The sequence below is a fragment of the Corvus brachyrhynchos genome, unplaced genomic scaffold, assembly GCF_000691975.1.
Source record: "Corvus brachyrhynchos isolate BGI_N302 unplaced genomic scaffold, ASM69197v1 scaffold136, whole genome shotgun sequence".
Taxonomy (NCBI): domain Eukaryota; kingdom Metazoa; phylum Chordata; class Aves; order Passeriformes; family Corvidae; genus Corvus; species Corvus brachyrhynchos.
The window spans coordinates 1,909,641-1,937,461 of NW_008239080.1; the positions used below are offsets into that span (position 1 = coordinate 1,909,641).

Below are 27,821 nucleotides of genomic sequence, written 5' to 3' on the forward strand. Positions count from 1 at the left end.
CAGACGGGTCCAAACATTGTAGAGGAATAGCTAATGGCTTCAAGTTTGCACATACAGTAGAATTTTTTTCCATGTGTAACTTCTTTCAGAGAATGAATGAGTACCATGTTTTTCCCATTTGTCTTTCTCTGTCCCACAAAATGCCATGTTTCACAACACTTGACATGCTGGTGAAATGTACTCCCAGTTCTTAAGGAGGCCCAAGTATGACATTAAGTCCAGCTCACTCCTGGCTTTCATAGGTAAAAGCTTAATAAAAACAGCAGTATTTGATGCTTAGGTCTCAAGAAATTGTTTAAATAGTTTTCACCTTGAAAATGCTTAAATCCTACAGACAGACTGTAGTAATAACTTAAAGCCTTTTAAAGGCTTTCCAGTTCACTTTTGCAATCTGACTGAAATCTATGATACTCCACACGAAGCCCACCTGTTCCTACGGCACACATCAGTTGTACCAATGCCTGCATGCACATGCAAACAAAACTAAATCAGTAAATGGTGAACTACTGGATGGAAGAATCCAAGATTTATACCAATGAGAGCAGAATCAGACCTATCATATCTGACATAGATATGATTGTCAGCAATAAAATGGCAAGTATTTTCAACTGCATGTGCTTGCAGGTAGGGCCAATGATTAGCACTTGTATCTTGCAGGAATAGCTTTTCTTCTCATAGCAACAGCAACACAGAATTTTCCAGTGGACTTTACCTGGTAGGTCACGAAATCCTCGGCAGTCGTGTGGAATGTTAAATCTCCAGAACTATATTGTTTCATACAGACTGGCTCTGAAACTTTAGTCTTGTTTTCTAGGTATAAACACTTCTGATAATAAGAGAAATATGAACAGCAGTGTATGATCCCAAACAATAATTTATACTGAATTAAAACATTAGCTTCACCCCTTAGACACAAGACACAATTTATTGTCTTATCATAAAATTAGAACAACAGAGCATGCAATTTGTTTATGCATCACTGACCTCTAAAGAGCTCATTGATATTGTGGATCCAGTTTCGCTTCTTGATAATCCTGCATTGTCATCCAGCTCTGAGGCAATGAAATTCTTCACTGCTGTGCGGGGCTCAAATGGCAAATTCTGCATATGTTCTTGGGTGGGAAGATGCTGGTCTAAATTGATATTAAATTGGTCCATTACAGAGGGATTCATATTGAACTCTGGATTAACTTTGTAGTGCAACAGCCTTTCATGAGGCAAGGTATCCATGCCTATATTCATTTTGCTTTCATCTTTCAGTGATGGCTGTGTATTTACTGAGCCCCGGGGCATGACTATATAGTCGCTTTCTATCATTCGTTCTTGAGGATGGACTATGTCCATATCCGCACCTCTCAAATTATCATCAGTGCATAAATACACAGTCCTCCGCAGCTCACTGTTGTCTTTTTTCAAGCACTGATTGGCCAGTTCACTCATACTCATAGGCATGTGGAGACCTGTTGGTTGCTGGATGATGACTTTGGAGATGATGTTTCCAGGCAAGGTTGAATAGCTCATTCCTTCAGGGCTTGGTCCCTTTTCCTCTTCTTCATCATTTAGTGAAATTCTAGAAAGTGTTCCTGTTATAGTAGCTGCTCTGCAAGGTCCAATGTCTTTATGCAGAACTGTGGGTCAGAGAAGAGGATTCTTACAGCATGAAACCATGTCAACCTAGCACTGCTTTTTCTTGTGGCTTTATCTAGCAGTGCTTCCTTTACCAGTGCACCTTCTAAAATACTTTTCTTTCCACTTATTAAGTTTCATTTTATAAATATTATTTTTGCAACAGCTTTTTTGTGGTTTTGGTTTTTTGGTTTTTTTTTTCTCTTCATCTACTGTGCATAACTGACACTGATCTCTGACTAGCTTCAGTCATTTATATAAATTAAAAACACTTCTTCATTTATTCCTACTGACTTAACATAGATTTTAGGTGACTTACAGCTTAAGCAAAAGCCTGCCATGTGGAACTCATTAAGGGTTTTCCAAAAAAATACACTATGACATCTGTAGTGCCATTATTAACTCCACATAACCTCCTGGAAAATGTCAAACAGATTGTAAGGCAGAATAATTTTGTCAATCCATTGTAATGACCTACTGTAAGATTACAACTATGAGCATGTGTTCCTAAACTCCTAAATGTTCCTTTTCACTGACTTTTAAAAACTCTTCTCTGTTAAATTATGTTTTAAATTAAAGTGATGAGAGAATTACCACATTGGGAAGAAATTGCACTGGTATCAGAAAGAATATTTTGCTGCATCTGGAAAGGTTATAAAGAACATAAACGTTTTATAGAAGAGTCATAATTCACTTCTGTTCTAGGCCTGACCTTCCTGGTCAAACTTGTAGCAACATCCAGCAATTTTTGTTGGGGTGAGTTCCACATGTAAAAGTTAATAATCCTCTCATAAAAACAAAATTTCAAGAAGAACTGAAGAATGGCTTAAAAAAAAAAAGCATCTATTCAATCACAATTATTCATCTTAAAAAAATAAATGTAAGTCTATAATTCAACATCTGTAATGAAATAAAAAGGATAGAAAGAAAAAAATTAAAGTAACCAATTACTGGGCTTGTTCCATCTGGCTGCAGGGATTTCCTGGTCCTGCTTGAAAGTATTTTAATTCACACCAGTGCCATTTTATACAACAAAATCCACCTCATGGGCTAAGACAGAAAGACAACTTGAAGTATCTCAGGTATTACATCTGCATACCTTCTGGTTGCCCAAGGGCTCTGATGACCCAGATCCCCCAGTATCCCCGAGTACCTGCCTGTCAGTTCACTGCCTTTTTCCATAGCAAGCAGCTCATAAGACATCTGACTCTCCTTCCTCACGCAAAACTAACTGCCATTTTTCCATTATGAAAAGAATAACTTACTTCTAAACAACAGTGCACAAATACTTGAATTCGGTGGCTGCTTCAATGTTTCCAGTGGCACTTGTTCAGACATTTCAAACAGTGATCTATCCTCAAACTTTTCATTATCAGAAAGTAGTTCAAACGCTTATCTAGTTAAGCCTGTTCGTTACTGCATTCAAATCAATCTCCTTTAGGATGGCTCTGCCAAGGCCCTCTGTATTGCAGAGCTATGTTATCAGAGGTAAGAAGTGCAAACTACATGGATCAGTGCTGGATTTTTGTCTGCATTGGATGGTGACACACATGCATTTGTGTTACAATGTACGATCCTGATTCCTTCGAAATACATGCGCATATTAAAACTGATCTGTAGGGAAGAACTAAGTCTATATTGCAAGAAATTCGGCAGTTTTTAAAGGTGGGTGACTGGAAACTGAAACTTCACCGTAATGAGATCAGCTTTCTTGGCACCTCATATAGCCAGCAAAGGGAGAGAGTGTCCTTCAGGTGGGTGATGCAGAACAGCTAAATCAGGCTTCTGCTCTGACTCACCCTGCAGAGAGGACACACTCTCTCTTTCCCCTTATTGAAAAGTGATGGTGTTTAGGAAAGACTGTTTCCCTAGGAAAAACTGTCCTCTGGATATCTCCTAGATTAAAAAAATTCTGTAGAATTTAAATGGTCATTTATTTTACACTGCACTTTATTTAAACAAGTTTGGCAAATAAATGGCTGAAAATGCATTATCTTTAATATATGGAAACAAACACAGCTGACTGATTAAAGATCACGCTACTGAAGTATCTTTTAAAAACCCACAACTTTTCTCAGTAACATGGAATGAAACTTTATTTTCTTAAGCTATTGTTGATTTCACTTTGAGTCCTAAAAATCATACCCTCTTTAAAATCAATGCAAATTGATGCATCCTTCATATAAACAGCTGTCAAGGTACACTATTTTGTATTTTTTTGTTAAAGCAAAATTATGTTTTCACATTTGCTTGTGTACTGGGGAAAGAAAGCTTAATATGTGAAGAACTATCTTCTTTCCACAACTATTTGCTTTTTAATAGACAGTCACACCTTTGACTGCTTTCCAACTGCTGAATTCTAGTTAAAGACCTTAGTAAGAAAATCAAATAAATGTATTCATACAGTGGCATAATTTTTCACATTTTCTTTTGTTTAAATTCATAAATATAACCTATAAACAGCTAAATCCCAATATTTTTCTGGCTTTCACTTCACAAGGAACTCGTACAAGACCACTTTTTGTTGGCTAAATACTCTCTCAATGTTCTTACCTGACCGACAAGCAATGTCCACATCCTTCTCAAAATCAGTCTGTAACAAGAAACAGTGAAACAGAACAGCCATTATTAATTAAAAAAAAAAACCACAATACCTTTTTGCCAACTAGCGCTTCCAAAATGTCCTACTTACAGGGTCACAGTCTCTTAAAAGTGGTTTCTTGTTGCTGAGAAGGTGAAGTGTATTGTTTTACAACAGCAGAGCTTTACAAAGTTTCCTAAAGTATAACTGGGTGGTTTTCAAAGTATGCTGCCTGACCAGAAAAAATAAAATAAAATAGGTGGAAGTAGAGTATATAATTTTAATAAAATGATACAGTGTATAGTTTTTAATGTATATGGAAGAATAACTTCAACATCTCATCAAAGGACCTTCTTTAAGGAAGATTTATGAAAAGAAGTATGAAAAATAGCCTGCAATACAAATTACTGTGAATAAATGTAATCCAAGTAGTCCATCCTTTTTGAAACCTCATTAATTTGTTATGAAGTGCTTATTTGTTATAAAACATTCTGTCATTTTTTGCTACTAATGTAGTCATATAAAATTTTTGTACTCCCTGATAACAACTATTATTTATTTCATTGTGCAAAAATTAATTGTGAGAACTAAGGAAGAATTTTAACAGTTGGAAATCAAAGTACACTTTTCCTAGTTAAACAAAACTATTTATTCTGTTAGACAATTTAGTTACTTTTTATTTTCACAATAAGTTTATTCCATGCTAAATATCCAGTGAAAGTGATCTCTTTCTTGCTTGTGAAGTCCAAACAATAAATTCGTTTTTTGAGTCATCATTTTGAAGGGCATCTGCTTGCTGTACCTTGCATTTTTGTTGATCCTTGAATGTCTTTATGGCCTGATTCTGTCCCCATTATAGTCAATGACAAACTGTTGTTCAAAGTGAAGAGACCAATATGTTGTCTGAATATACTAACTGACAGTATTATCCAAATTCACTATCTCTTATTTTAACACACTAAATAGATTCCCCTTGTAGAATGTCTAGCACTCTCTCCTTGTTTTGTTTGAGAACACTTTTCAAGGCCTTGTGAAGGGAAATACATCAGTACCCTGCACCAACACTAGAAAAAGTCACAGTATATTGTTAAATTATTTTTTATTACCTTATGTAAGAATTTTTTTGTCCCAAAGAGCACTGGTGGAAGATACTAATTCACTGTGCTCCACTAAATAATCACACCAATAATTTAAAACTAGATAAGATATTTAAGCAAGCAGATAATGACCTAAACTGTCTTTTGCTTAGGTGTTAATATTTCAGCTATGCAAACTTGTCACATACAAAACATTAAGTTTTTTCTTTGTTTTAGGAACACTAAATTCATAGCCAAAGAAGAAAACAAAAGCTAACCATGATTTGAGCATGTCCATTAGGAAAAGAACTTGAAGAATCTGCATTGATTGGATCTTGGCAATTTCTTAGTCGACATCTGAATGCATCTTGAACCTGTGAAAAAAATACCTTATACTGACTCTTGTGTAACATCATATTAGAGATTAAATAAAACCATATCAAATACAATGCATGAATTTTCTTTAGCCCACTTAATAAATCAGAGGCAATAAACATAAATGCTTATTTATGCCATTTCATACGTTTGTTATAGTTTGTGGCTGCTACAAATTCTGTCCGTCTGTGACATCAAGACCACAGAATTAGATTTATATATGGCCAGAACTAGCTACTAGACAGTGATTATATGGTATTTAAGCCAAGTCTGTCTTGGTGATAATATTTGGCTTTGTCTTCTCATTCATTTTGGTACAGGTCTGATAAAAGGATTAATAGATATACTGCTAACCACTGCAAGATAAACTGTATCTTCTTGATAAACGTATGATTCTTGAAAGACAGTTCTTTACAGTTATTGTAATCATTTCTTAACAGTTATTGTAATATCCCAATTGTACTTCAAAACATAAGTCTATTTCAACTGATTCCAACAATAATCTTTAACTCCACGTACAGGGAATCTAGCGCATCTCTTCTAGGACTAAGCTCTTCAGATGAGAGAAATATCTTCAATGTGAGCACAAGAAGAAAAGTGGACTATTTGCACATAGATTTCTTAAAGTACAAAAGGAAGTTATCAGAAATTACTGTTTATTAATATGATCCATAAAGTAAATTCAAAGACTTGCCCCTAAAACACAGTATATTTGAGGAATCATTTTTCATAGGAAATGCTTTTTTTACTTTCATTTTGGACAGAGTGTACGTTTAAAGAAATACTATTATTCAGTACTTCTGTTAGAAATGTGTTTCAACAGAGAGGTACATTCAAAAGGAAAATGCAGTTCCTGTTTGTTGACAGCAGTATACAAACATATTTTACTGCTTTCTCAGATGTACAACAATAAGGATGGCAAGGCAACTTTAGGAATATGTTTTATAATGTGAACTCTAGTTCCAGAAATGCAAGTGTCTATATTAAATATATAATATATTCCTGATTGCAAGATTTAAAAAAAAAAAAAAAATTCAAACAATTTCTGGTTTCAGTATAACAGTACTATGAATGAAATGCTTATAAAAAATGACATTCCATTTATTATCTGTAAAAATTACTTCATGTCTTATTCAGAATAATTAAAAGGGAGAAAACTGTCTTTATTCATGGACATTTTGTGAATAGCAGAAGAAGATAATTAATTAATTGTTGCTTATGAGAAGCTTTCCCCTTTAAACATATCATATTCTATTGCTCTCACAACAGCGAAAATGAAATAAAAAAATATTGTGATTGGAAAGCATTTTTTTAAAGGGCTCAACCCTTAAATGAACAGGAGTGCTCTGGAGTCTTGATAAGTGACTGTTGCAGGTGGAGGGAGCCAAATATAGGGCAGAAAGAAGAACGAAGCAAGATGGGAAGGTTTGTATTGATTCCAAAACACCAAGACTTACCACATATTGTAATTTAAAGTGTGCTGTATCAAGACTCAGATTCTGATTTTAGGCACTACACTTGCTTTGGTCTTCCATGTGTTTGATGTTAATTTAATTTGGCATCTCCCACTTGCTGCAAATTTAATCTAAGTCTTCTCTCACTTTATCAATGCTGAAGTTAGGCCACACTTCAGAGTTTTATACTCTTGGATAAGCACTGGCACAGTGATTTGACAAAAAATATAACAAAAAATACCTCCTTCAAAGCATCCCCAGCTGTGAATCTCATCTCAAGGCATATGATGATTGACCCCAAAGCATTGTTACTTCAGAACATACTGTTTATCTCACTGCACTCCGTGCAGTGGGCCTCCTCATTTTTGGGACTCTGTGCTCATGGAGGTTCCCCAGTTCTAATACTCCAACAACCTTAAGAATCTCATGTCATACTTTCAGTGCCTTCTACATTAAAGCCGTGAATCTTGATCTTAGGATCCTCTTAAACGTGCATGTTTCTTACAAAGCTTCTGAGGTGCAAGCAGCATATGATTTGAACATGTTAACAGAATGTCAGATTTAGCATTATCCATGATACTGACATATGTTGCAATTTCTAGATGTCCTCACCCAAGTCAGATTCAAAACGGTTGAACTTTCTAAATACCAGCTTCCTCTTCTAGACTGCTTGTTCAAAACTGTTGTTTGAGTATGTAAAGACTGTGCTGTCTTTACATTTTACTTTGAAACATAATCTTGTTTTTTCCCCCTGCCTTTTAACATCAAGTTACAAGATTTTCTTAGAGTCAGGCAGAGAAGGAGAGACAGATGTGATGAACGTGCAGATACCAGGGAAGTAGTTTCCTTAGCAACAGCAATCAGCTCCAAGCTTTTGTAATTTACCCTTGCCCTACTCATGTACTTTTTATTTTTCTCCTGCAATTCTGAAATGTGGGCTCTAGACGCCAACGATGAATTTAATCCAAATGCTCTCTGCTCCGCAGAGCACAGCTAAGGAAAAAAATACATGTGGGTTCCTCCCATCGCCAGCATTAACCTAAGTTACTCAGTGTGATTCAGATCAGCTTTAAAGCATCTTGTGTTCAAGCAGATCAGGCAAACTGTTTTGCTGAGATAGATGAGCTTCAACACTAATCCCTTGTATCATTCTCTGTTCTGCGACACATTCATCACCATTTTCCAATGCCCAATTAGGTGTTTAAACAGCAAGGTGAGGGGAAAAAAAAGAACAACTCTGGGCTCTCTGGGCTAAGAAGGCAACACGAAGCAATAATACCTAACTACTTTGCATTTTTCTTCCAAAATTTCCAAATAGTCTTATGCTTAAAAAGTATTGTATTTATTTTAGGAGTTAGGAAATAGAAATCTAGAAAGATTTAATGTCTTTCCAAGATACACTGAATTGATGGTGGACAGAAATAGATGACCTATCACTTAGTTCTCTTCCAGTTGTACATCTTAGTTGGTAAAAATCCCTGGCTTCCTAATGCAGCCCCCATCACGCAAGGTCTTCCATATAGTGTGTTAGAGAAAGTAACAAATGTTTCCATCATTTATGTTTATATCAATATAACTAAGAAGAAGAAAAGGGGCTTTTATATATAATTGTAGAAGTCTGTGTCTTTTTGTGATGTAATGACAATAAAGGCATAGTAAAACAGGGTTGTCCTCTTTGTTTGGATTTTATGGTGATATATTCCTCCCCAATTTTTTTTTCCCCTGACAGTCAGAATTATTGTTTTGCCTGTGCTGGCATGCTATAAATACTAGATCAATCTTATAGGCTATAACTGAGATAGCTTTGTAGCTGTCGTCAAGAGTGACAAATATGCTGGCAGGATTTCCTTGACAGGCACTGGCAGAGCTAAATGCTTTTGCAGACAACCACAAGTACTAGACTATTCTTTCAGCTGGGAGGTACCACGTGCAGTGCAAAAACGGCATTGCCCACTCTGCATGATGCCCATTCTCTTGCCCTGTACTCACCTGAGGGTCTCTGGAGCTGGAAAGCCAGACTCTAGAGCCAGAGTGAAACATAACTCACTGGACTTACATCTCTTTCTGTGTAGTAGACAACTATGACTTTGCTGCTGCAAACTGAACCAAGTAAGTGCAGACCATACACATTTTTGAAATTAAAACTGATTTATGTGCATCAACATTTACTTCTTTGTGCTTCTTGAAGAAATTTCTATGAATTTTCTTTTCCCATATGAAAAAGATTGCCTTAATTCATTCCTCAAGAGTTTTGACCAGTTTGCAATTTAGTCTGGAGGACTAAAGAAGATTAAATGTGTTCTGTCAGATAGAGTTCAGTCAGCAATATTCCTAGACTTCTTCATCTTCCACCAACACCACTATCATCATTTTGGCTGGAGATAATCTATTGATTAGTGAATAAGTTGTCTCTGTACATTTATTTCTGCCTAAGTTGTCATGACTGAAGACGAAACACCTCCTCCACTTTGATAAGGGAGAATCTTATCAAACCTTGGTGCTTTTTGGGCCTCACTGGGAAGTCTTCTCGTGAGGTCATTTTTTAAAATACCATGTAAACAGATTATTTAGATGCTTTATAAAATGCCTATCTTCTAGAATTTCCATGTTAGAGCTGGGACGTGTAACTGCTAAGACTGACGTGCTGGAACAACTTCTGTTAGTTATTAAACAGAGCAAGGATTCTTTGCAGTTAGATTATATATATATATATTTATAAATACATATATCTGCAATTTGCTAAAAAAGCAGTGAATAAAATAAACCATAAATAGCTGATTTCCTACACATAAACAGTTAAGATTCTAAATTCCTGTGTCAACATATTCACAATCCGGTATTTTTGCATATTGCTTAAATTAGAAACAGTGAGCTAAAAGTGGTTCCCACCAAGGTACCCTACAAATTTGAAAATTGAGCTTACATGTAGAAAAGACTAATTCCACCTCAATCACCACAGTCCTACCGGGGAGTATGGTCAGACAAGAATTTTTCTATGAGATGTTCAGCATTATTGAAGCATTCCCTGGGAATGAAGCATTGGCAGCAAAGAGCTATCATTAGAATAGGAAACCTGTCTTTAATTCAAGGCTTAGGGCATTGTTGGAAGATGAGTGTTGATTTTCATCTCTCACCAACAGTCAAAATACGTTTTTTTTCCAAATAAGCTTCTGCTTTACTTGCTTTACTGCACTGATGCAGACTTTTTTTAAAAATTTTATTTTATACAGTGCTATGCTAAATTTTGTTAAGAATTTCTTAAAGATTTTGGTCTTTTTTTGACAAAATCAGTGACTGGTAACCAGGTATATGTTTCAGCCTCTTTGGATCCTTACAAAAGAAACAAGAAAATGGAATTAGGACACAAGGATATGGAGTTAGAACATGAGGAAATTAAATGAATATGAGAATTCAGATTGGACATTACAAAAAGGTTCTTCGCCCTGAGGGTGGTTGGTCACTGGAACATACTTAGTCACGGCTCCAAGCCATGGCCAGAGTGCGAGGAGTGTCTGGACAACACTGAGTCATATGGTTTAGTTTTCGGTAGTTCTGTGGGGAGCAGGGAGTTGGACTCAATGATCCTTATGGGTCTCTTCCTACTGACAATATTCTATGACTTTGTGAATGATAATGCTGTTCATATTGCTTTGGTTTTGAATGTTTCACATGCAACCTTGAGCAAAAGGTATATATTTTAAAATAAAAATGATTCCCTAGGACAGTGAGCGGGAGGTGGTGTGCCCTTCTAGGCTAATTAATATATCCCAATGGATACAAAAATTTCACAGACAGGAAAACCAGGATGAAATCACAATTCTTCCTATTGAAAATAGATGCAGGGTCTTACCAGACACTGTTCTTGTAGTAACAAGAATATGTGAAATGATGGCTTTCAGATTTACAGATGAGTCTACCCTCTTTCACAGATGTAAATCATATTGGGAAAGAAACTGCTGAAGAAAATAAGGGGACTGCACAACAGTTCTACATAAAATGGATTTTTCTTGAGTATTATCTCTTATCCTGCACATATTTTTATCCTGAACAAAAGGAAAAGCCAAAGGAAGAAAAACGAAAATGTATTAAATGAGGTAAGCCCCTTCCAATATGAGAGCTGACAAACCAATAAATACAAAAGTTCATAGCCCCTAACAGTGTGATTAAAATGAGAAGGAATCAGCACAATGTAAGCTGCTGTATTCTGCAAGATACTGATTTTTTCTTTAAAAATTGAAGACTTCATTATTTGATAAGATAATCACATATGCATACTGTGAAGTATAGTGATATAAATCTCATGCGAAGTGGTACAATACTGAAAGAATTGAATAAATTATGTCACTCATAATTATTTTTCATTAATATACTGACTTTTAAAGGGTGTCAGTGGTGGGAAGGGAAACCCCTGTGTGAGATTCCTCACTCAGCATTGACAACAAACCTTTCTTGAAACATCTTGCTTGGGTTTTTTTAGTCCCGAGGTGCTTTCAAATAACTTTTGTCCATCCCAGGCAAATATGCTGGGCAGTATAATTTGGTTTACTGGTGTGGTAAATATCCTGAAGTTAATAAATGACTAGCACATAGGGATGCCCATGGACCAGGAACTACTCTCCAGTCCAGCTCCACCTGCTCATTTTTGATGGAGGGCTCCATTACCACAGATCTGCCAACAAAGCTGTTATGCTACTGCTCTCAAACCCGTCTCAATAAAATGTGGGGTTAGTTAGCAGGTTAGGCAGGTTAGAGAAGCTGTCACCAGAGCCAGATTAAAGAGCACTTGTGTAGGAGCTTTGCCATCAGATTTCAGCGGTGATGAATCCTGTGGCAGGTGGCACTGAGCTGTGAAGGGCAGGCCAGGGTAATGCTTGTCCTCGCTGTTCTCACAGCACTCATCTGTCTTCATCCTTGCTGTCCCCATAATTTTCGTATGTACCTGAGTTTGTACAACTGAAATGGTAGATCTTCACCAACACAACACATCATCTCCTTGTGTCCTCTTTCACAGACAGTATAAGCACAAAAAATGTTGTGTTTGAATCTGTTTTAGAGAGCATAAAAGTCTACAGCTTTTGGTCTTCAGAAGAGCATTTATGTTTGCATTTTCCTATACTCATTGGGAAATACTAAAACTTAGAAATAAACTGTACTTGGGATTGATTAAAAGACACCTTGAATTAAGTTGGTAAAGTTTTATACTGATATTTTGCACTTGGAAATAACTGATCTTCCCCCTCTCTTTCACTTTTTCTCTTTTCCTCTTTCACTTGTTCCTATACATGTCACCATAAATTATTTTTCTCTTTCCATGAAATATATATCTGCAGAGCAAGCCATATATAACCCTAAAGAGCAGTTGAGAGATTAACAGGAGCACAGCCCTTAGGAAAACCAGGAAGCCATTCCTCACCTCCCTTCGGAGAATACAATGGACCATGACAATAACAAAGCCTTGTAATGAATCAAATACTGCAAAAAGTATCTGAAATAATATTGATCTTTTGTCTGTCATGGCCAGAACTGCAGACATCCAAGTCAGTGCTAGAAGTGGCAACACCACACAGGAGCTCCAAAGGGATGCCCTATTGAAAAAAAGAGAAAAGCAGCATTGTAATATTGTAAAAAAATATTAAAAGCTCACTATTAAAATAAAACATATTTAAGGATGTCACTTTATCAATTTAACTTGAAAATCATAGAAAAGAATGTAACAGTTACACTTTATGTTCTAAAGAATATCCCGTATTCAGTTAATAAACACATTTGCAAAATTTTTTTAAAGTATTTAAATGTGCTTAGCACTTTATACAGTGTTAGCAAACACAGTTGTCATCATCAAACTATTGTCTCACATGCACTGTATAAGATTTGTAACAAGAAGATGTAAATGATCAGGACTAACATGGCATTACTGGCGGTGGTGGCTGACAAAGCTGTTGTTGAAACTACTCCACACTTGGCACATTTGAGCGTCAAACCGCTATGAGGCTCACTCATCTGACTGCAAACAAACAGAACACCCACAAAAAGAACAAAATATTGAATCGTCACCAAAAAACGTTGCTACTGAAATTTAGCTTTTAAATATGACGTCATGCAAAAAAAGTAAGTAGACTTATTCGAGATGAATGCTCTATATTGCTGAAAACCTGTATTTTGTACCTTACATTATTGTTAGCTTTAAATGTTAATGCTATGGGGCTTAATTTCATGCAAACTTTATTTCTTCTATTTAGTCTAAAAAAGGCCCCAAATGTGATCAAAACTGCTCAGTACACTGAAGTAAACATAAGCATGTGCTAGGATAGACACACAAAGTGAAATCCCTCTATTCAGACCTGATGAAAGACTGTTGGATCCAAATATGCTTGAGAAAGAGCACAGGTCACTTAAAAGAGGGATGCGAAGTATGGATCATTACAGAGCATTAATAAGGAAAGAAACCCGCAAAATTTATTCAAGCATCAAATCAGTATATGCATACTGTATAGTCAGATTTAGTGACCTGCATGGCCCACTAATACCTGGAATGGTTTTATTTATGCCATATGAAGGTCTGAATACAGGGCTTTGAAACATATGGAATCTGATGAAATAAATATCAGTTGGTACTAAAAAAAGGGTGACCCCTTTTGCTTTTTAATAAAACACAGTACACAAGCATTAAGCTCAAAGCATTTTGTATAGACACTTGTACCTCTGCACCTGTCAGAAGAGTTAAAGGACAAAACCTGGAATTTAAGTTTTCTTTTCCATACAGCATGCATTTAGCTTCTTGAATCAACTAAATAAATTTTCCTATTTTTCCTATTCCTTCTCTTTCTGCTATCAGAACCAGGAATAACCGTAGATGACCAAGATGTGATATAGCTGACAGGAAGGATGTTTTACCTATTTCCAGCTGTAAAGTGGTAAGCAGGGTGAAGATAAGTAACATTTTGGGTTTTTTCCCAGTTATTTCAACCAACTGAACTTTTTGCTATTGCCAAATCCAGCACACACAAGACTTCTAACATACTGCCCAAAACAACATTGAAATCCAGTGTTTTCCACTTTGATAAACCAAATGATGATTTTCCATTAAAAAGTGCAGTATATTTCCCATAAAAAGGCAGTTTCTTCCATAAGAAAACAGTGAGAACCACGATCTTTTATAAGACAATTTTGGGGTGAGAAAATAACTCAGTGAATCCACTTCAGTTGGCATCAATTAAAAATATAGATTAAAGAATGAACTAGAGAAATGCCTTGGGTAAGTATAAACTAAGCTTGCAAAAGTACTTTCTGTCTTTGCCTGGCAGTGCTTCAGCATTATTAGACTGGATTATTCTCTTTACCTCTACAAAACTGCTCTGGATCTTGCCAATAATAATAGAACTTTATGTGCGTATAAGCCAAATGCAAATTTTCAGCCTGGGCATTTGCATATTCTTCCTCTTTTACCAGGAAAAGGATTGAGATCATGATTGAGATCCATCAACATATTTTTTACCACTTGTTGATTCTCCATATGCTTATTAAGGTGGTAAAAAGCATATGGGGTTAGTATATTTTGCCCCATTCACTTGTTTTAAATCCTAGAGCTGAACTTTTGACTGAACTTTTGACAAATATAGGTTCAATGTTTGCCAGGAAGAATGAAGTTGTCTTCCTTAGCATGGCTGGCAAAAGATGCTTCAGAAATGAGCAACAATCACCTTTCTAGAGGAGATCAAATGATGAACCAATTTCTATGCCCCAAAGAATGACTCAAGAGATGTCATCTGCCAAGTAGTATCAAGGAATGCTGTTGCCAAGCCACCATCTCGTAATATCACACAAGGCAAGATTGTTTCTCATTAGGGTATCTACATCTTTTCCCAAAATATCTGGATTATTTCTAACAGAACAATCTCTGATTCTTTAGCCATTTGTTTTAAAGTTAGATTATATTAAAATAAAATACTTCTTTACGAAGTTGCACGATTAGAAAGTGAGTTATTTGTTTCATCAGGAAAATAAAGTATAAGCAAATAGATTTCTATAGCCAACAACTGAGTAGCTGGGAAAAAAAAAAAAGGCAGTTAAATCTAAATTGAATATCCTTGCAAAATGTACAAAGCCAAACCTGTGGCTCTCCCAGCTCCATATATCACTGGAATTAGAGCATATGTGAATTTGATTTAGTGATTACTATGTTATTGCTACTTTTGAAATAATTTGGGTAGTTTTATACTATTCCAGATTTCACTAGTGCTGTTACAGAGTTAAGAATGCAATGGAGGAATGTAGACAAAAGTAAGGTAATGAAATTAATACTTTCTAATGAAAAATATGAAAACAGAAGAAATGGAATTACAGGGTTTAGAACGTTTGTCAAAATGGTGGAAGAACTGAAAACCAGAAAGACTTAATTGAATTCATATGAAATGCAAATCACACCAGCTGAAGCATAAGAGTACTCATCTAACTTATTAGAAATGCTACTGTTAGTTACATGGTAAAATAATTAAAAGTGAAACTGCAAGAAATTTACCCATAGCAGCAATACATAGTAAAATGAAGATACCATCGTTTATCATTGTTAGAAATTCAGATACTGGTGAAGTTAAACTACAACCTGGCCCAAAATACAATACATGAAAATATAGCTGTAAAAAATCATTATTCAAAGTTTAAATATACTTTCATAAGCATTAAGAAGGTGATGATGCAGTTCTGAAATATTTTTCTCCAATATGCAAGTAATCTAGGTTTGCTGCTGCAGTACTTCATTTTCACCCACTGAAAAAAGTTTCTGATACCACCGTCACAATCTTTTCTTCTCACGATAATAGAATTTTAATGTAAATTCAAGTAAATAATCAATAAGAAACATTTACCTTTTTCTTTTTCTTTTTTAAATCTTAAACCATGGGCGTTTTTTTACTTTGATGTTCTTTTACACTAATTTAGAAAATACACCTATGTAGACGTTATGTGGATATAAGAACAAAGGCAAATTCTTAATGTAGACAAAATGGCAGAATAACATTGACCTAAGTAAGGGACATATTGTTATAAAATATATAACAGTTAACACAAATGAATAACATTTATTGCCACAGTAATTAAATTTGACAGCTAGACAAAACCAATCAGTTCCTTCAGTGCACACAGTTCATAAAACTGTTTTCCTAGATGCAACAGCTTTACACATGTAACCATCTTGTGAAAACTCTGCTCAGATTTGTTTAAGCCTCATTCTTATTAACTTAATACTGTTGTACTTGTGTTTTATTATATTTAGTTTGTTTAGTTGCATTCCCTCAGGGTAACGCAACAGCAGCTTTTGAGATTAATGGAATCTGTTAGAAACATGTTACACTGATATAAAAGTTCACAGCACAATCAAAAGCTTTTTTGGTGAATATCTGTAATTGAAAATTGGTGATACAATTTTAATATGCTTTAAAATAATCCAGTGGTTGCTTACCCCGCTCTGTGTTTGAGTTTTTTGTCTAGGATTCCATCTCTGGAAACAAGTTTATTAAATACCAAAATGCCAATCACCATGTTGACCTGTCAAACAGAAAACAAACAGTTGATCTTTCAGTGCCTAAAAGAAAATATTGCATCCTGGCCGTATTGTACTACAGGCCTGCAAAATGCCTCCTCTTACATTTCTGAGTATTCCTTCAGAAATCGTGTAGTGACCAAAAGGTCATATTCTCAGAAAGGTGACATATACACACACCCTGCAACTGGCTCGTTTTTGAACCTTGAATTATGCCTGATATCAAGCTATTTATGTGTACATGTCTGATGGCCAGAAGCTTGAGTAAGATAACTTTAATATTTCGTCAGTTTTCATTGCAACAATATATCCTATTCCAGGAAAACCACTGCAATTTGAGTTCTCTGCACAGGGAAGAGCAAGTCAGAGCATAGCTTCTTTTTAAACAATTATGGTCCATGTGTGTGTTCCCACTTACGCAGAACCAGGCTGTGGTTTTCCATAACTTCCTGCACATTAATCACTGCCTATGTCATTCACCAAAATGTCAGTTTTGAGCCTTGTTTGGCTGCAATTTACTATTTTTGTGGGCCAGAAGAATTTCTGGGATGTCTGTTTAGCTCCATTAAAGTAAATGGTGTTATGATCACATACATGGGTTGAAGATCTAACCGAAAAAACATTAGTGTTTCAGCAGTTGGACTTTGGCTCTTAATGGACATACTAATGGCATTTAATGGACAACTTAATGACTGTTATTATCCATTTGTATTATTGAACTGAACTCTACGAACCTGTCTCTTCATGGCCCTGAAAATAGGTAATACCAATTTTTGAATCTATTAAATAAATGCTCCTTTTTTTATTTATTAGGAAAGGATAATCCTTTTTTCTTTTCAAACTGGTTTTCCAATTCTTGTGCCAAAATACCTAATTGTTACTAGTCTGCCCTGCCAATTCTTTTTCAACTCTATTTTCAGCATTAACATTTTTTAGCTGATGTTATATAATTCTTTGGCTTCATATGCTTAGGCTTAAGTGGCTGCATGGAACAGCTCCTTCCACAGCTACCAGCTAATGGTAGGGCAAAATGCGACTGTGAACTTCAAACATCTCCGAACAAAGACTTGCCAATTAAACAGAGAACATACAGTTACTTCCATGTGAAAATTATAACTGGCTTTTTGTAAACATCCTTGGCTCCTCTGCCGTGACAGAGACTGTGAGTTGTACAAAAGGATCCTGGCTTGACTCCAGGCAATGATGAGACAAACTCTATGGGAGTAGTAAACATCCATTTCAGGAAAATTCACGTAGCTGAATAGCTATATCTTTGATCACTAGTAAGACTGATTCCTTTTTACAAGAGAAAATCAGAAATAACCAGTGCTGATAGAGTTATCATAGTACAAAATTTTTGGATTCAAAATCTGTAAGGGAAAAATGCTAAATAAATTGTTGTAAAACATCCATACAGACTGCAGAGCAGATGACTGATAGCTGATGGCACAGGTAGGATGTAATTCATCTTACCCTGAAGTAGACATCTGAAATACCTCTGATGGTTTGATCTCTAAAAATATGTTTTTTTCTTCACTGACAATGAAATATGGCTGGGGTAACTAGCTTAGATGCAGAAATCTACATTGCAGATGTCTACAATTAAGCAGAAATGAATCCCACACCTAAATGCATGTCCAGAGATGTGGAAGATTAATACACAAACGAGTAACATTTCCCAGCTATGACAATTTTTTTCTTTGCATTCAAAAGCAGTAGCCATGGAGAACTCGCTGGCAGGTTCCACTCCTGTTGCTTTTGCTGGCACAGCAATCCACTGTCAAGCAGCACTCTATCAAGACTGTCACTGAGTTTCACAAGGCAGTGACAATTGCGTAGATGCTGCTGATAATAACTCAGTGATGCCTGTAACAAGTTTTCTGTGCCACTAATCAGTACATTATTCTTTCACAGCTTACTGTGTAAACATGGAGAGATAATTGGTATAAAGAAGTGATATAATCAAATGAATCATGCATTCAAAATACCAAAGGTATATTAAACAACAGTGATCTCAGTATTTACAGCAAAATGCAATATTACTTTATAGCTAAGCTTTCATAATTGAAATGGCACTTTCTATCATTTCATACAAAAATACTGGAAATTATTTTAGTGTTTACCAAGACAACAGCAGCTGCAGGTCCAACGAAAGCATAAAGTAGCCCTCCTTCCAGAGACAGCCAGCAGCTGGAAAGAACATTAGAGAAGAACTAACACAAATTAAAAATAAGTATAACACATTGTCAAGAAAGCATTACTAATCACTACAGCATGTTTTTCCGATGTATGAGATTCATATGCACACACAAAAAATAATTGCTTTGTTGATATGAGGTAGAGAGCTGAAAGATATTTCCATTACCAGAGGTTAACAGTTAAAAATCTTTAATGTGAGTTATACATAAACTGAAATGCCTAAAATGTACAAAAAGCAAAAGAGAAAATAAGTCCACAAATATTTTTTGAATCTCCTCTAACCATGTATGATGAGTTAAATGAACAGGTCTTGCCAAGTAGGTATCTAGAAACATTTCTAGCTTACCATATCTGATACTTCTATACTTCAAAGTGATGAAATGGTCAAGTACATGTAATAAAGAACTTCAGAAAGAAACAGGTTTCTGCATATCCTGTCATTTAATAATTGCTACTAGAAATACACCTTAAAGACAATATTTCCCTTAGAGAAAAATCATATATGATCTAACTGTTCTGCATTCCCTGTAATATTTTGCAAACAATTTAAATGTATATTTTAAAGCATCTGAAAACTGTATTTTCTGGAGACCTCCTAATCTCAGAGAGTTTGTCATTCTGCATCAGGGCTTTCACTGAAAACCATCAGATTTCCAAACACAGAGCACTTACAGAATCAAATTCTAAATATTTGATATACTATGATGTAAAGCTTTTCATATCTGCAAAAGATCAGGAGCTTCACCACTGAAGTAAATGCAGCTGTGCTATTTTCCCAGTGATTACGCATTCAAAGAACAGCATGTTTATTTGAATGCATGATCACACCTACATATAAGGAAACTCAAGTGTATACATTCAAATAATTTACTTGGATTTCACATGCAGAAACATTCACATCAGAATCACACATATCTTCTTTATTTTCCAGTACTGGGTTTTTACTTTTAAAATCCAAGTAAAACAAATGCAAGCACATCATAATATTAATGGTCTGCTAGGGCTGGTATTCTCACTGCAAAGAATAAAAGCATTTTCCATTGCAGTGAAGCCATCTGAAAACTGTCACATGAACCCAACTGCACCAGTGTTCTAAATTCTGGAATGATAAATGGATGCAAATAGTTCCTATCTGCTTCACTGTTGAAAAGGTAATACATGCTAAGCTATTTTACATCCTACCTCAAAAATCAAATACAACACTAATGTTCAATTTATTTTTGCAATGTCAAAGAAAAATGCTTTCAAAATTTCTGCAGTTTTTCTTACTATTTTTTCAAAAGCTAGGTTATTATTGTCAGTCTGGGAAGACAGACTTCTGAGAGGGGGAAATGCATTCGTAGTGCACTTCCTCACCAGTATGAACTTTTAAACTTAGTGAAGATGACCACTCTGAGTAATTAGGACTTGTAATTAAATTTTTCATGTTTATTGGGAGACAGAAGCATCAGTTCATAAAAATAGTTGATGTATTGTAGTTTGAAAGTAATTTCAGTTGCCTGTGTTGAAAAAAGGGTCAATGACAAGTTTTTTCTTAATAAAAAATAAAAATCAGTTTCTAACACAAAACTTTTTGAGACCAAGGGAGAATTGTTCCTTCCCATTTCCATGTTGTAAATGGCTGTTCAAAAGAGTGATTTCCATTTAGAGGCAGAGATCGGAAAAAAATGTAGACGTTGTCCTTTTTTACACTTAGCCTCTTTTTTACACAACCTGAATTTTCAACAATCTGGATTTTCACCAATGTGTGACATCTTATTGCAATGTACTCAACATTTCCTAGTTGATGACTGAAATTCATTTTTCCTCAATCTTCTGTTGAAGACTTTCTGAAGACAGATTTTCAGGTGCCTTCCTACACCAAAAGGCATTTCTTTCCAATTTTTTACTATTTTTTCCTTCTCCTCTTCCTTTGTTCTGATAGCTTTTTTTTCCCCTGTGCTTTATAGTTGTTTTTATTTTGTTCTCTTGTTCTGTCTTCTTTCTCCCTGATGTGCACATAGCAGAAAACCATATAAATTGATTAGTGTTAAGAGCAGCCACTGGTGGCTTTATGGGACCATGTTACATGGTCATAAAATTCTGCTGAGTGATGAAGCATCTGTACACTTGCTCCTGTGTCCTGTACATTTTGTGAGTTTTTTGATGCTCTCCAGGAGATTGGTTCCTTCTCTTAAGAGAGCATGGCAAGATCGTGACTATGACAGAGTTTTAATTTTTGCTGATGCAATAAATTCCTAGAACTTATCCGCACTCTATGTTAACATGAGCAGTTCACACAGGTTTATTAACTATAAGTTTTAGTAGTGGTGCTTTCATAGTTCTGATTTTCTAAAAAGAGATAGCAACAATATTTATTATAGAAATGGCTGGAAAAAGCTATTAAGCTTTCAGACACACTAATCTTTTCCAGATAACCTGAAATATCTAAAAACTTGTCTCTGATTTAGGAAATCCCTTCAGCTTCTGTATCTCTATCACTAAAAGTGTCTGGGTGAAATATTTTCCTTATGTAGTTTTAAAAATACAGCAATTGAACCATCTAATAATTTGGACTCAGAAAAAAGACAGAAATCAGAGACTGATGATCACAGAAACGGCTCCAATGTGAACAATTCAAGCACTCTCATCATACATATACCATACAAAATTGAGAGGTGCTGCAAAGATTCTTGGACCTTCTCCCTTTTCATGAATCTCTTCATGTGTGGGATTATGGAACTGGAATTAATTCCTTAATTTTCACTTTTAATGTTCTCCATTTAAAAGCTTCATTTTCAAAATGAGCATCTTACAGACCATGAATAGTTTGCAACAGGGCATGTTTCTGACAGCAGCATGTGTGTAATTGACTGCAGCCAAATAGGCAAAATATAGTGTAAGCAATTAAAAACCTTACACAAGTGCTTTAGTTATGGTGGGAGGAGCAGGACAGGAGCTCTCCTTTTACACTGCCCAGCAGTTGTCATGAGATACAATTCTTTGCTGCCTTCTGGAGTGGGACAGCACATCAGCTGCTGATGGAGGAGGAAATCTCCATTCCTTGTCTTCACTGTTTTCCTTATGTAATTCTGATGTCAAATGCAAAGAAAACGTATTTCCAAAAAGATGAGAAAGCTGAATTATGGTTCTATTTGTCCCTTGTATGCTTTCATTTGTTCTTTTCTCCCACAGTACCATGTCAGCTGGATTTGGATCCTGGGAGAAGAGCTGTTACATGTACAGAAACCCGCTCTTTTTTACTTTCCAGGTTACTCTTAATGAATGATTTGTTGCTTTGTCTGAATATTTCAGAATATCCTCTTTTAAAAATGCATTCAGTCCAGGAAGGAAGCAGGAAGCAATGTTAACTAAAGCAAGTCCTCACACATGAATGAATTCAGTAGAGCAAATGTAATGGGATTAATCCTGCAAGGGACAGAGCTACATCCCCAGTGGGGTCTGGACATTGTTATTTTGTGATTTGTAATTCTCACAGCCTAAATAGTTTTCCAGTTGTGGTTCAAGGACTAAATAATAAAAAAAGACAGCAAGATGAGTACATAGTTAAAAAAAAAAAAATCAGAAGAGTTGGTTCTCAACATAACCTTCAAAAGAGGGCTAAGACCACTGTTGCACTTGCCAGCTCTAAGTGCAATTAAGCATTTCAGTTACATAAGACATTCCTCATTAAAAAACTCAAGATGCACATTGTCACAGTTTAAAACTACAGAGCTTAGTGGTTGGAGCCAGTACTCAGAAGGAGATTTGGTTTTGAATTCTTACCCACCCAGAGCTGAAGTGCCAAGATGGTGAGACATACAAGGAAGGGAAGGGGAATCCTGATCTCACCCAGTGATGATGCTAAGGAGAATAATTAAATATTCATTGAAGCAAGGACTTGACCTAACTCATCCACATCTCTGATGAATGCCCTCATTGCCAGTCTACAGAGTCATATTTCCTCTCTTTCTGTCCAGATGCACACTCAATTTCTTAGGCAACGTGAGGAGAGCTCCAAACAGGCTGCCCCAAGAAAACACACTCTTGCATACATAATGGTGGTTGGAGCACACCACTGGCAGAAGGAAGGCCCAGCTCCTTCTTCATCAGAAGACCGAAGGGCAGCCTCTCTGAGGAGTTAATTTTCCGAGGCGCTAAATACACACTGGAACCAGCTAGGTGGCTAAACAGGACCTGCATTAGTTGAGACTAAATGAAGCACACAGATTTCCTCCTTTCTGTCTCTCAAATACAGCACAGCCCAGGAAATGGGCTGGATTAGGGTGTCCAGGAGACAGAAAGGATGGATGGGAGAACTGTTTTGAGATGTTTGAAGGGCTTTGGCTCCAAGCTGCTCAGGGGCATTAAAGTTGAGGTACTTTCTTGGTGTGCAGAAACCTGGGTGCCAAAGAGACTCTTGCCAGTACAGTTTTGGACATGTTTAAAGGCTGGCAAAGGCTACCCATAACATTTAAAATTCTCTTTTGTAAATCTACATAAATGTTAGGTGTCTAAGTGTATCTAATGATCAATGTTCCTTAAAAGTTTACTATTTCAAAATCTCAAACGAAATCTAGGATTCCTGGTGCTTTGCTGAGCTCATTCCAAGACTGGCATGCTGTTTTCTCTTTGTTCTTTTGTGGATCACTCAGTGACTCTTAGGGCAATTCCAAGTGTGAATGGATACCTGTAGAGCCTTTAGAGTGTGCTATGCAGTTGATGGATATGACAATCTTGGTAATTAAAAACATAATTTATCATTTCAGATTGACTTACTAGTGAGCTGTTCCATATCCTTTTGTCTTGGTAAAGCCTATTGATATTGCAACCACTAATGCTGGCAGTCCTGAAAAAAACCAAAACAGTAATAATCATCAGATGCTGAGTAAAATATTGTTGTTCTGCCTGGACAAAAAAATGACAGGGTAAGCTAATGCAAAATGGACAATTTTACATGGAATGAATTATTTAATGAAGCACATTGCTATTGTAGGATTTGTTTTTCTAAAGCACTGGCAGGGAGGAGGACACTGTTTTCTGCCCACAGTGTACCACTTTGATGTAGCTAAATTACTGGTACATTTGACAGGTCTTAACTAGAAAGAGGTTTCATGAATATTCAGAGAGTGTTTTTTTCTTGTTTTATTTTGATTTCTTGATATTACACTACTTTGCTGAAAATCTTCTAAAATTTTGTTAAAATATATTTATAAACGAATGCTATGATACACATCAGCATACCTTGAGCCTGAGATACAGTGGAAAGGCTTCTAACCTAGTTTTCCTTTTAGTAACATTGCTGTCTACTATCTTTCAGTTTTACTGAAGAAAATGATGATATTCTTGACATTGCCACTGCATTAAATGTTTCATTCCAATGATTCTTAGGAAATTAGTTTTACTGACTTACCCCATCCAAGGCACAAGAAACGCTTCCTTATGAGCCGTGTCCTAATTTTTCCAGTAACAGCCATATATGACTGCCACGCTTCTGTCAAAACCCAACAGAATGAAGCTAAGAAGAAGAAGTGTAAAAATGCGGTGGTTGTGGTGCAGATGCCCTGCAGGGAGCAAAGAGAAGCTCATGCTGAATACTTAGGGACACTCATTTCTGTTTTCAATTCAAAGAGTTGTCATATTCTATCATCTTGACCTTTATCCTTAGCATTCACTCTCCCTTTTCTCCCTTTATGATGTGGTGGCCACAAAGAGCGAGAGAAAGAAAGAGAAATGTTGATGGGGATTAAGCAGAAGAGGTTTTGACTTGTTTTCCCAAATACTGAGTGTTCTGAGCAGGGACAAAGACACAAAATAAATCATTCCAGCAGATTTTTCTCTACACATTTACTTTGACCAGGGATCATTGCAAAGCCATTCTGGTAAACCAGTTACAAAATTACTGATTATAAAATCACACTGAGCTGAACAGAGAAAATGTGGGGATACAAATGCTCCTAATTGCGAGTTAAATTTTATTTCCCTCCATGAAGAAAGACCCTGATTACAAATCTAAATTTGATTTTTTGATTTTTTATTTAAATTTTATAGAACTTTAACCTCTTGGAATACACTGCCTTAGATATTTTTAGGCAGGTTTAAGTATCATAACCTTAACAATTACCCTGGATATTGTTTTTATGGGTATCAGTAATTTGTCATCTGAAAAGTATTTTGAGCACATGCAGTTGGCTTTCCTTTGTCACTGAAGCCCTTAATTAAACTTCACATTGTAGCTTACATAAATGAGCTTCCTGGCATAAATGATGATCTGCCCTCCACTTTGTTGCTTAAAATGCCAGTAGCAGGCTATAAAATGCAGTCTGCATAGCACCCCAGAACCAAAACCACACCAGTAATGTTGAGAATATCCTTAGCACAATTTATCCTTAGCACAATCTAAAGTGTCAAATTATGTTAAGATTAAAAGAAAAAACAATTCACACCCCAAACATCAATGATGTAAATTCATGAAAAAATGAAAAATGTAGATATTACTTTATGCATCATACACATGTAATGGCTATCTTACACTTAGCTTTTTATTAAGGCTAGGTAAAATTTTTTACTAAAATCCCAGCTGAGCAAACTATTTAGGGAGAGAATATGTATGTTCCTACTTAAATATAGGTGATTGCATATATTGATTCAAGGCTGATAGGAAGGATATGACATATATGATACCCATATATTACACCATGCATCTTTTTTAGTTCATTTTACATTCTTAATAACTTTCCAATATGTTTTGGTTTGAATTTTCCATGGTGTTAATTTTTCCAGATTCTTATCTGTAATCAGTTGTGCTGGTTAACTCCAATAGCTATCTGGAATACATATCTGATAGCTGATAGCTGATACCAGCTGATATTAGTATTAGCTGACATCAACCTCTGAACTTTCAAAAATTTATGCACTTGAAGAGTCAAAACATAATGATTTCCTGCTTTGAATTTACAGATGTGACAAACACCTTGTCTTCAAATCCTGAGTCAAATTGTCTATTTAAATCCAGAGGAAAGGGGCTCTGTACAATTATATACAAGAGAACTGTTAATTTAAAAAAAGCAATAATGTAAACTGGAAAAAACCAGCAGATCTTGAAAATGCACTAGTTATTCCATCCTAGGCTTTGCCATTAATTCTTATGTTTAGATGTCGCTAAGGTATATGTATTCATAAAATCTATCCAGTTAAAGCCTGACTAGTAGCAGTATTTCCTATATATGAAACCCCTCCACCACACTTACTTAAAATGAAAGTTCTGCAATGAAACACACAATAAGTACAATAGAAAAATCACAAATGTCCTTTCTTTAACTGCTGCTTCATACGTTATGAATTCCTACTATGCAATTTTAATTTGCTTTCCTATCAATGTTCTTGCAAAAGCTAGAGAGTTCTGTTGGAGCAAGAATTTGACAACAAAATTACTTTTGAGGAATAGTACAGAATTTTTTATGCAGGAACTGCATAGATAAAAACATACTCTGACAAAAAAAAAGGTGAATATACAATTTCCCTTGTAAATAATGCAAATACAAACAAATCCTGATCTTTTTGGTGAAAACACTGCGAACTCTTATGGTTGACTTGAGTGCATACGTAGGATTTAATTCATAATTTATCCTCTATACTGAAAAAAAGGGGAAGATGATAATCTGAGACAAATGTGGACACAGCTACTGTGGAAGAAAGAACTGTGATGAAAATGTTAATGATTGTGTTGAGCACAAAATGAGAAAACAGCAGCAAGTTTTATGAGAAGCAATCTGTGCTCTAGCTGGAATATATGACTGCTGATTATATCTAACTTCTGAGTGGCAGACAGGGGTCTTTAATGAACAACAATAGTAAGCCTGTATCACTGATATAACAGTGTATTTGCATCACATGCCATCAGAAAGATGCAAATCAGCCTCAAAACATCGCCAAACAACCGCTGTGGGATTGTGATGACAGATTCATGTGCAGGCAGTGCTTGCAGTGATCTCAGCCTCCCTCCCTGCAAGAGAGCCATGGCAAACAAAACTGCCCCCTCCCAGACACAGCCATGGGCTCAGCACAGTTGTCCAATACCCCACTGGAAATCTGGCTTTTATGCACTTCCTTATTCTTTCACTTTGATAAATAAATAGGGAAACAATGCTGCTCTGTCTGGGAAAGCACTGTATCTGGGAAGCCAATTTCCACATAGAAACAAAAATTCATTTTTACCAAAGGTTGTTATTAAATGGGCCATTGAATATGTCTAATTTTAGAAAGTACATATCAGCATTTTTTCTTTCTCACCAGGTTATGGACTACTGCCAATTGCTCCTTCCTCTCCTCTTCTTCCTTGGCCAGGGACCACCACCTCCCCTCACCTTCCTGCACATGCAGCAGCATCACTCAAACCTTGTGGCCCATCACTCAGAGAAAACCACAGTATATCAGCCTGCCTGCACCAAGAGATAGTGGCACACATCTTCCCCATTGCTTTAGGAGATGCTTTGCATTTGCTTCTAATTCTAGTTTATTAAAACTCACTGAATTAATTACCTGTGCTGAGCACCTGTCAACCTGCAACAAAATTAATTTTAACAGCCTAATTTATTCACTATTTCTTCAAGCTTCTGAAATTAATTTAACTGTTACTCTAACCTCCTCTTCCTCCCATTGCTCTTGTTCCTGGCTCCCCATATGTACTTGTAAGTGGGGGAAGGGAGTTCTTCTCTCCTCAGAATGCATAGTTTCATGAACTTTAATTGAGTCTCAGGTGTTTAGCTACCTGGAATATCTAAGTAAGACCACTCATCCCATTTTAATAAACAATATACTATTGAAAGCAAGAACACACATCAGGTATCAAATTATTTACTTCTCTGATACTTGTAAGACACCTACTTCATATGAGTGTACCAAAGCACAGCTTAGAAATGTAAAAAAAAATGTAAATTCAAAGCTATGTGTTTTAGTGATTCATATTTATAACGTAATAATGATGAGTAAAG

At 35.9% G+C, this 27,821-nt stretch overlaps 1 protein-coding gene across 1 annotated transcript in view; it reads right to left on the reverse strand.

The window, feature by feature from the left end:
* Window positions 1–27,821, reverse strand: part of ADGRB3 (adhesion G protein-coupled receptor B3) — a 449,879-nt gene that overhangs the window by 19,352 nt on the left and 402,706 nt on the right. The window contains exons 20-28 of the mRNA XM_008637622.2: window positions 24,242–24,392; window positions 23,608–23,677; window positions 18,774–18,840; window positions 16,570–16,655; window positions 13,018–13,116; window positions 12,526–12,697; window positions 5,562–5,657; window positions 4,180–4,219; window positions 985–1,628 (exon numbers count right to left, since the gene is read on the reverse strand). Of these exons, the coding sequence (XP_008635844.1) occupies window positions 985–1,628; window positions 4,180–4,219; window positions 5,562–5,657; window positions 12,526–12,697; window positions 13,018–13,116; window positions 16,570–16,655; window positions 18,774–18,840; window positions 23,608–23,677; window positions 24,242–24,392 (1,425 nt within the window). The remainder of the gene's footprint in view (window positions 1–984; window positions 1,629–4,179; window positions 4,220–5,561; window positions 5,658–12,525; window positions 12,698–13,017; window positions 13,117–16,569; window positions 16,656–18,773; window positions 18,841–23,607; window positions 23,678–24,241; window positions 24,393–27,821) is intronic.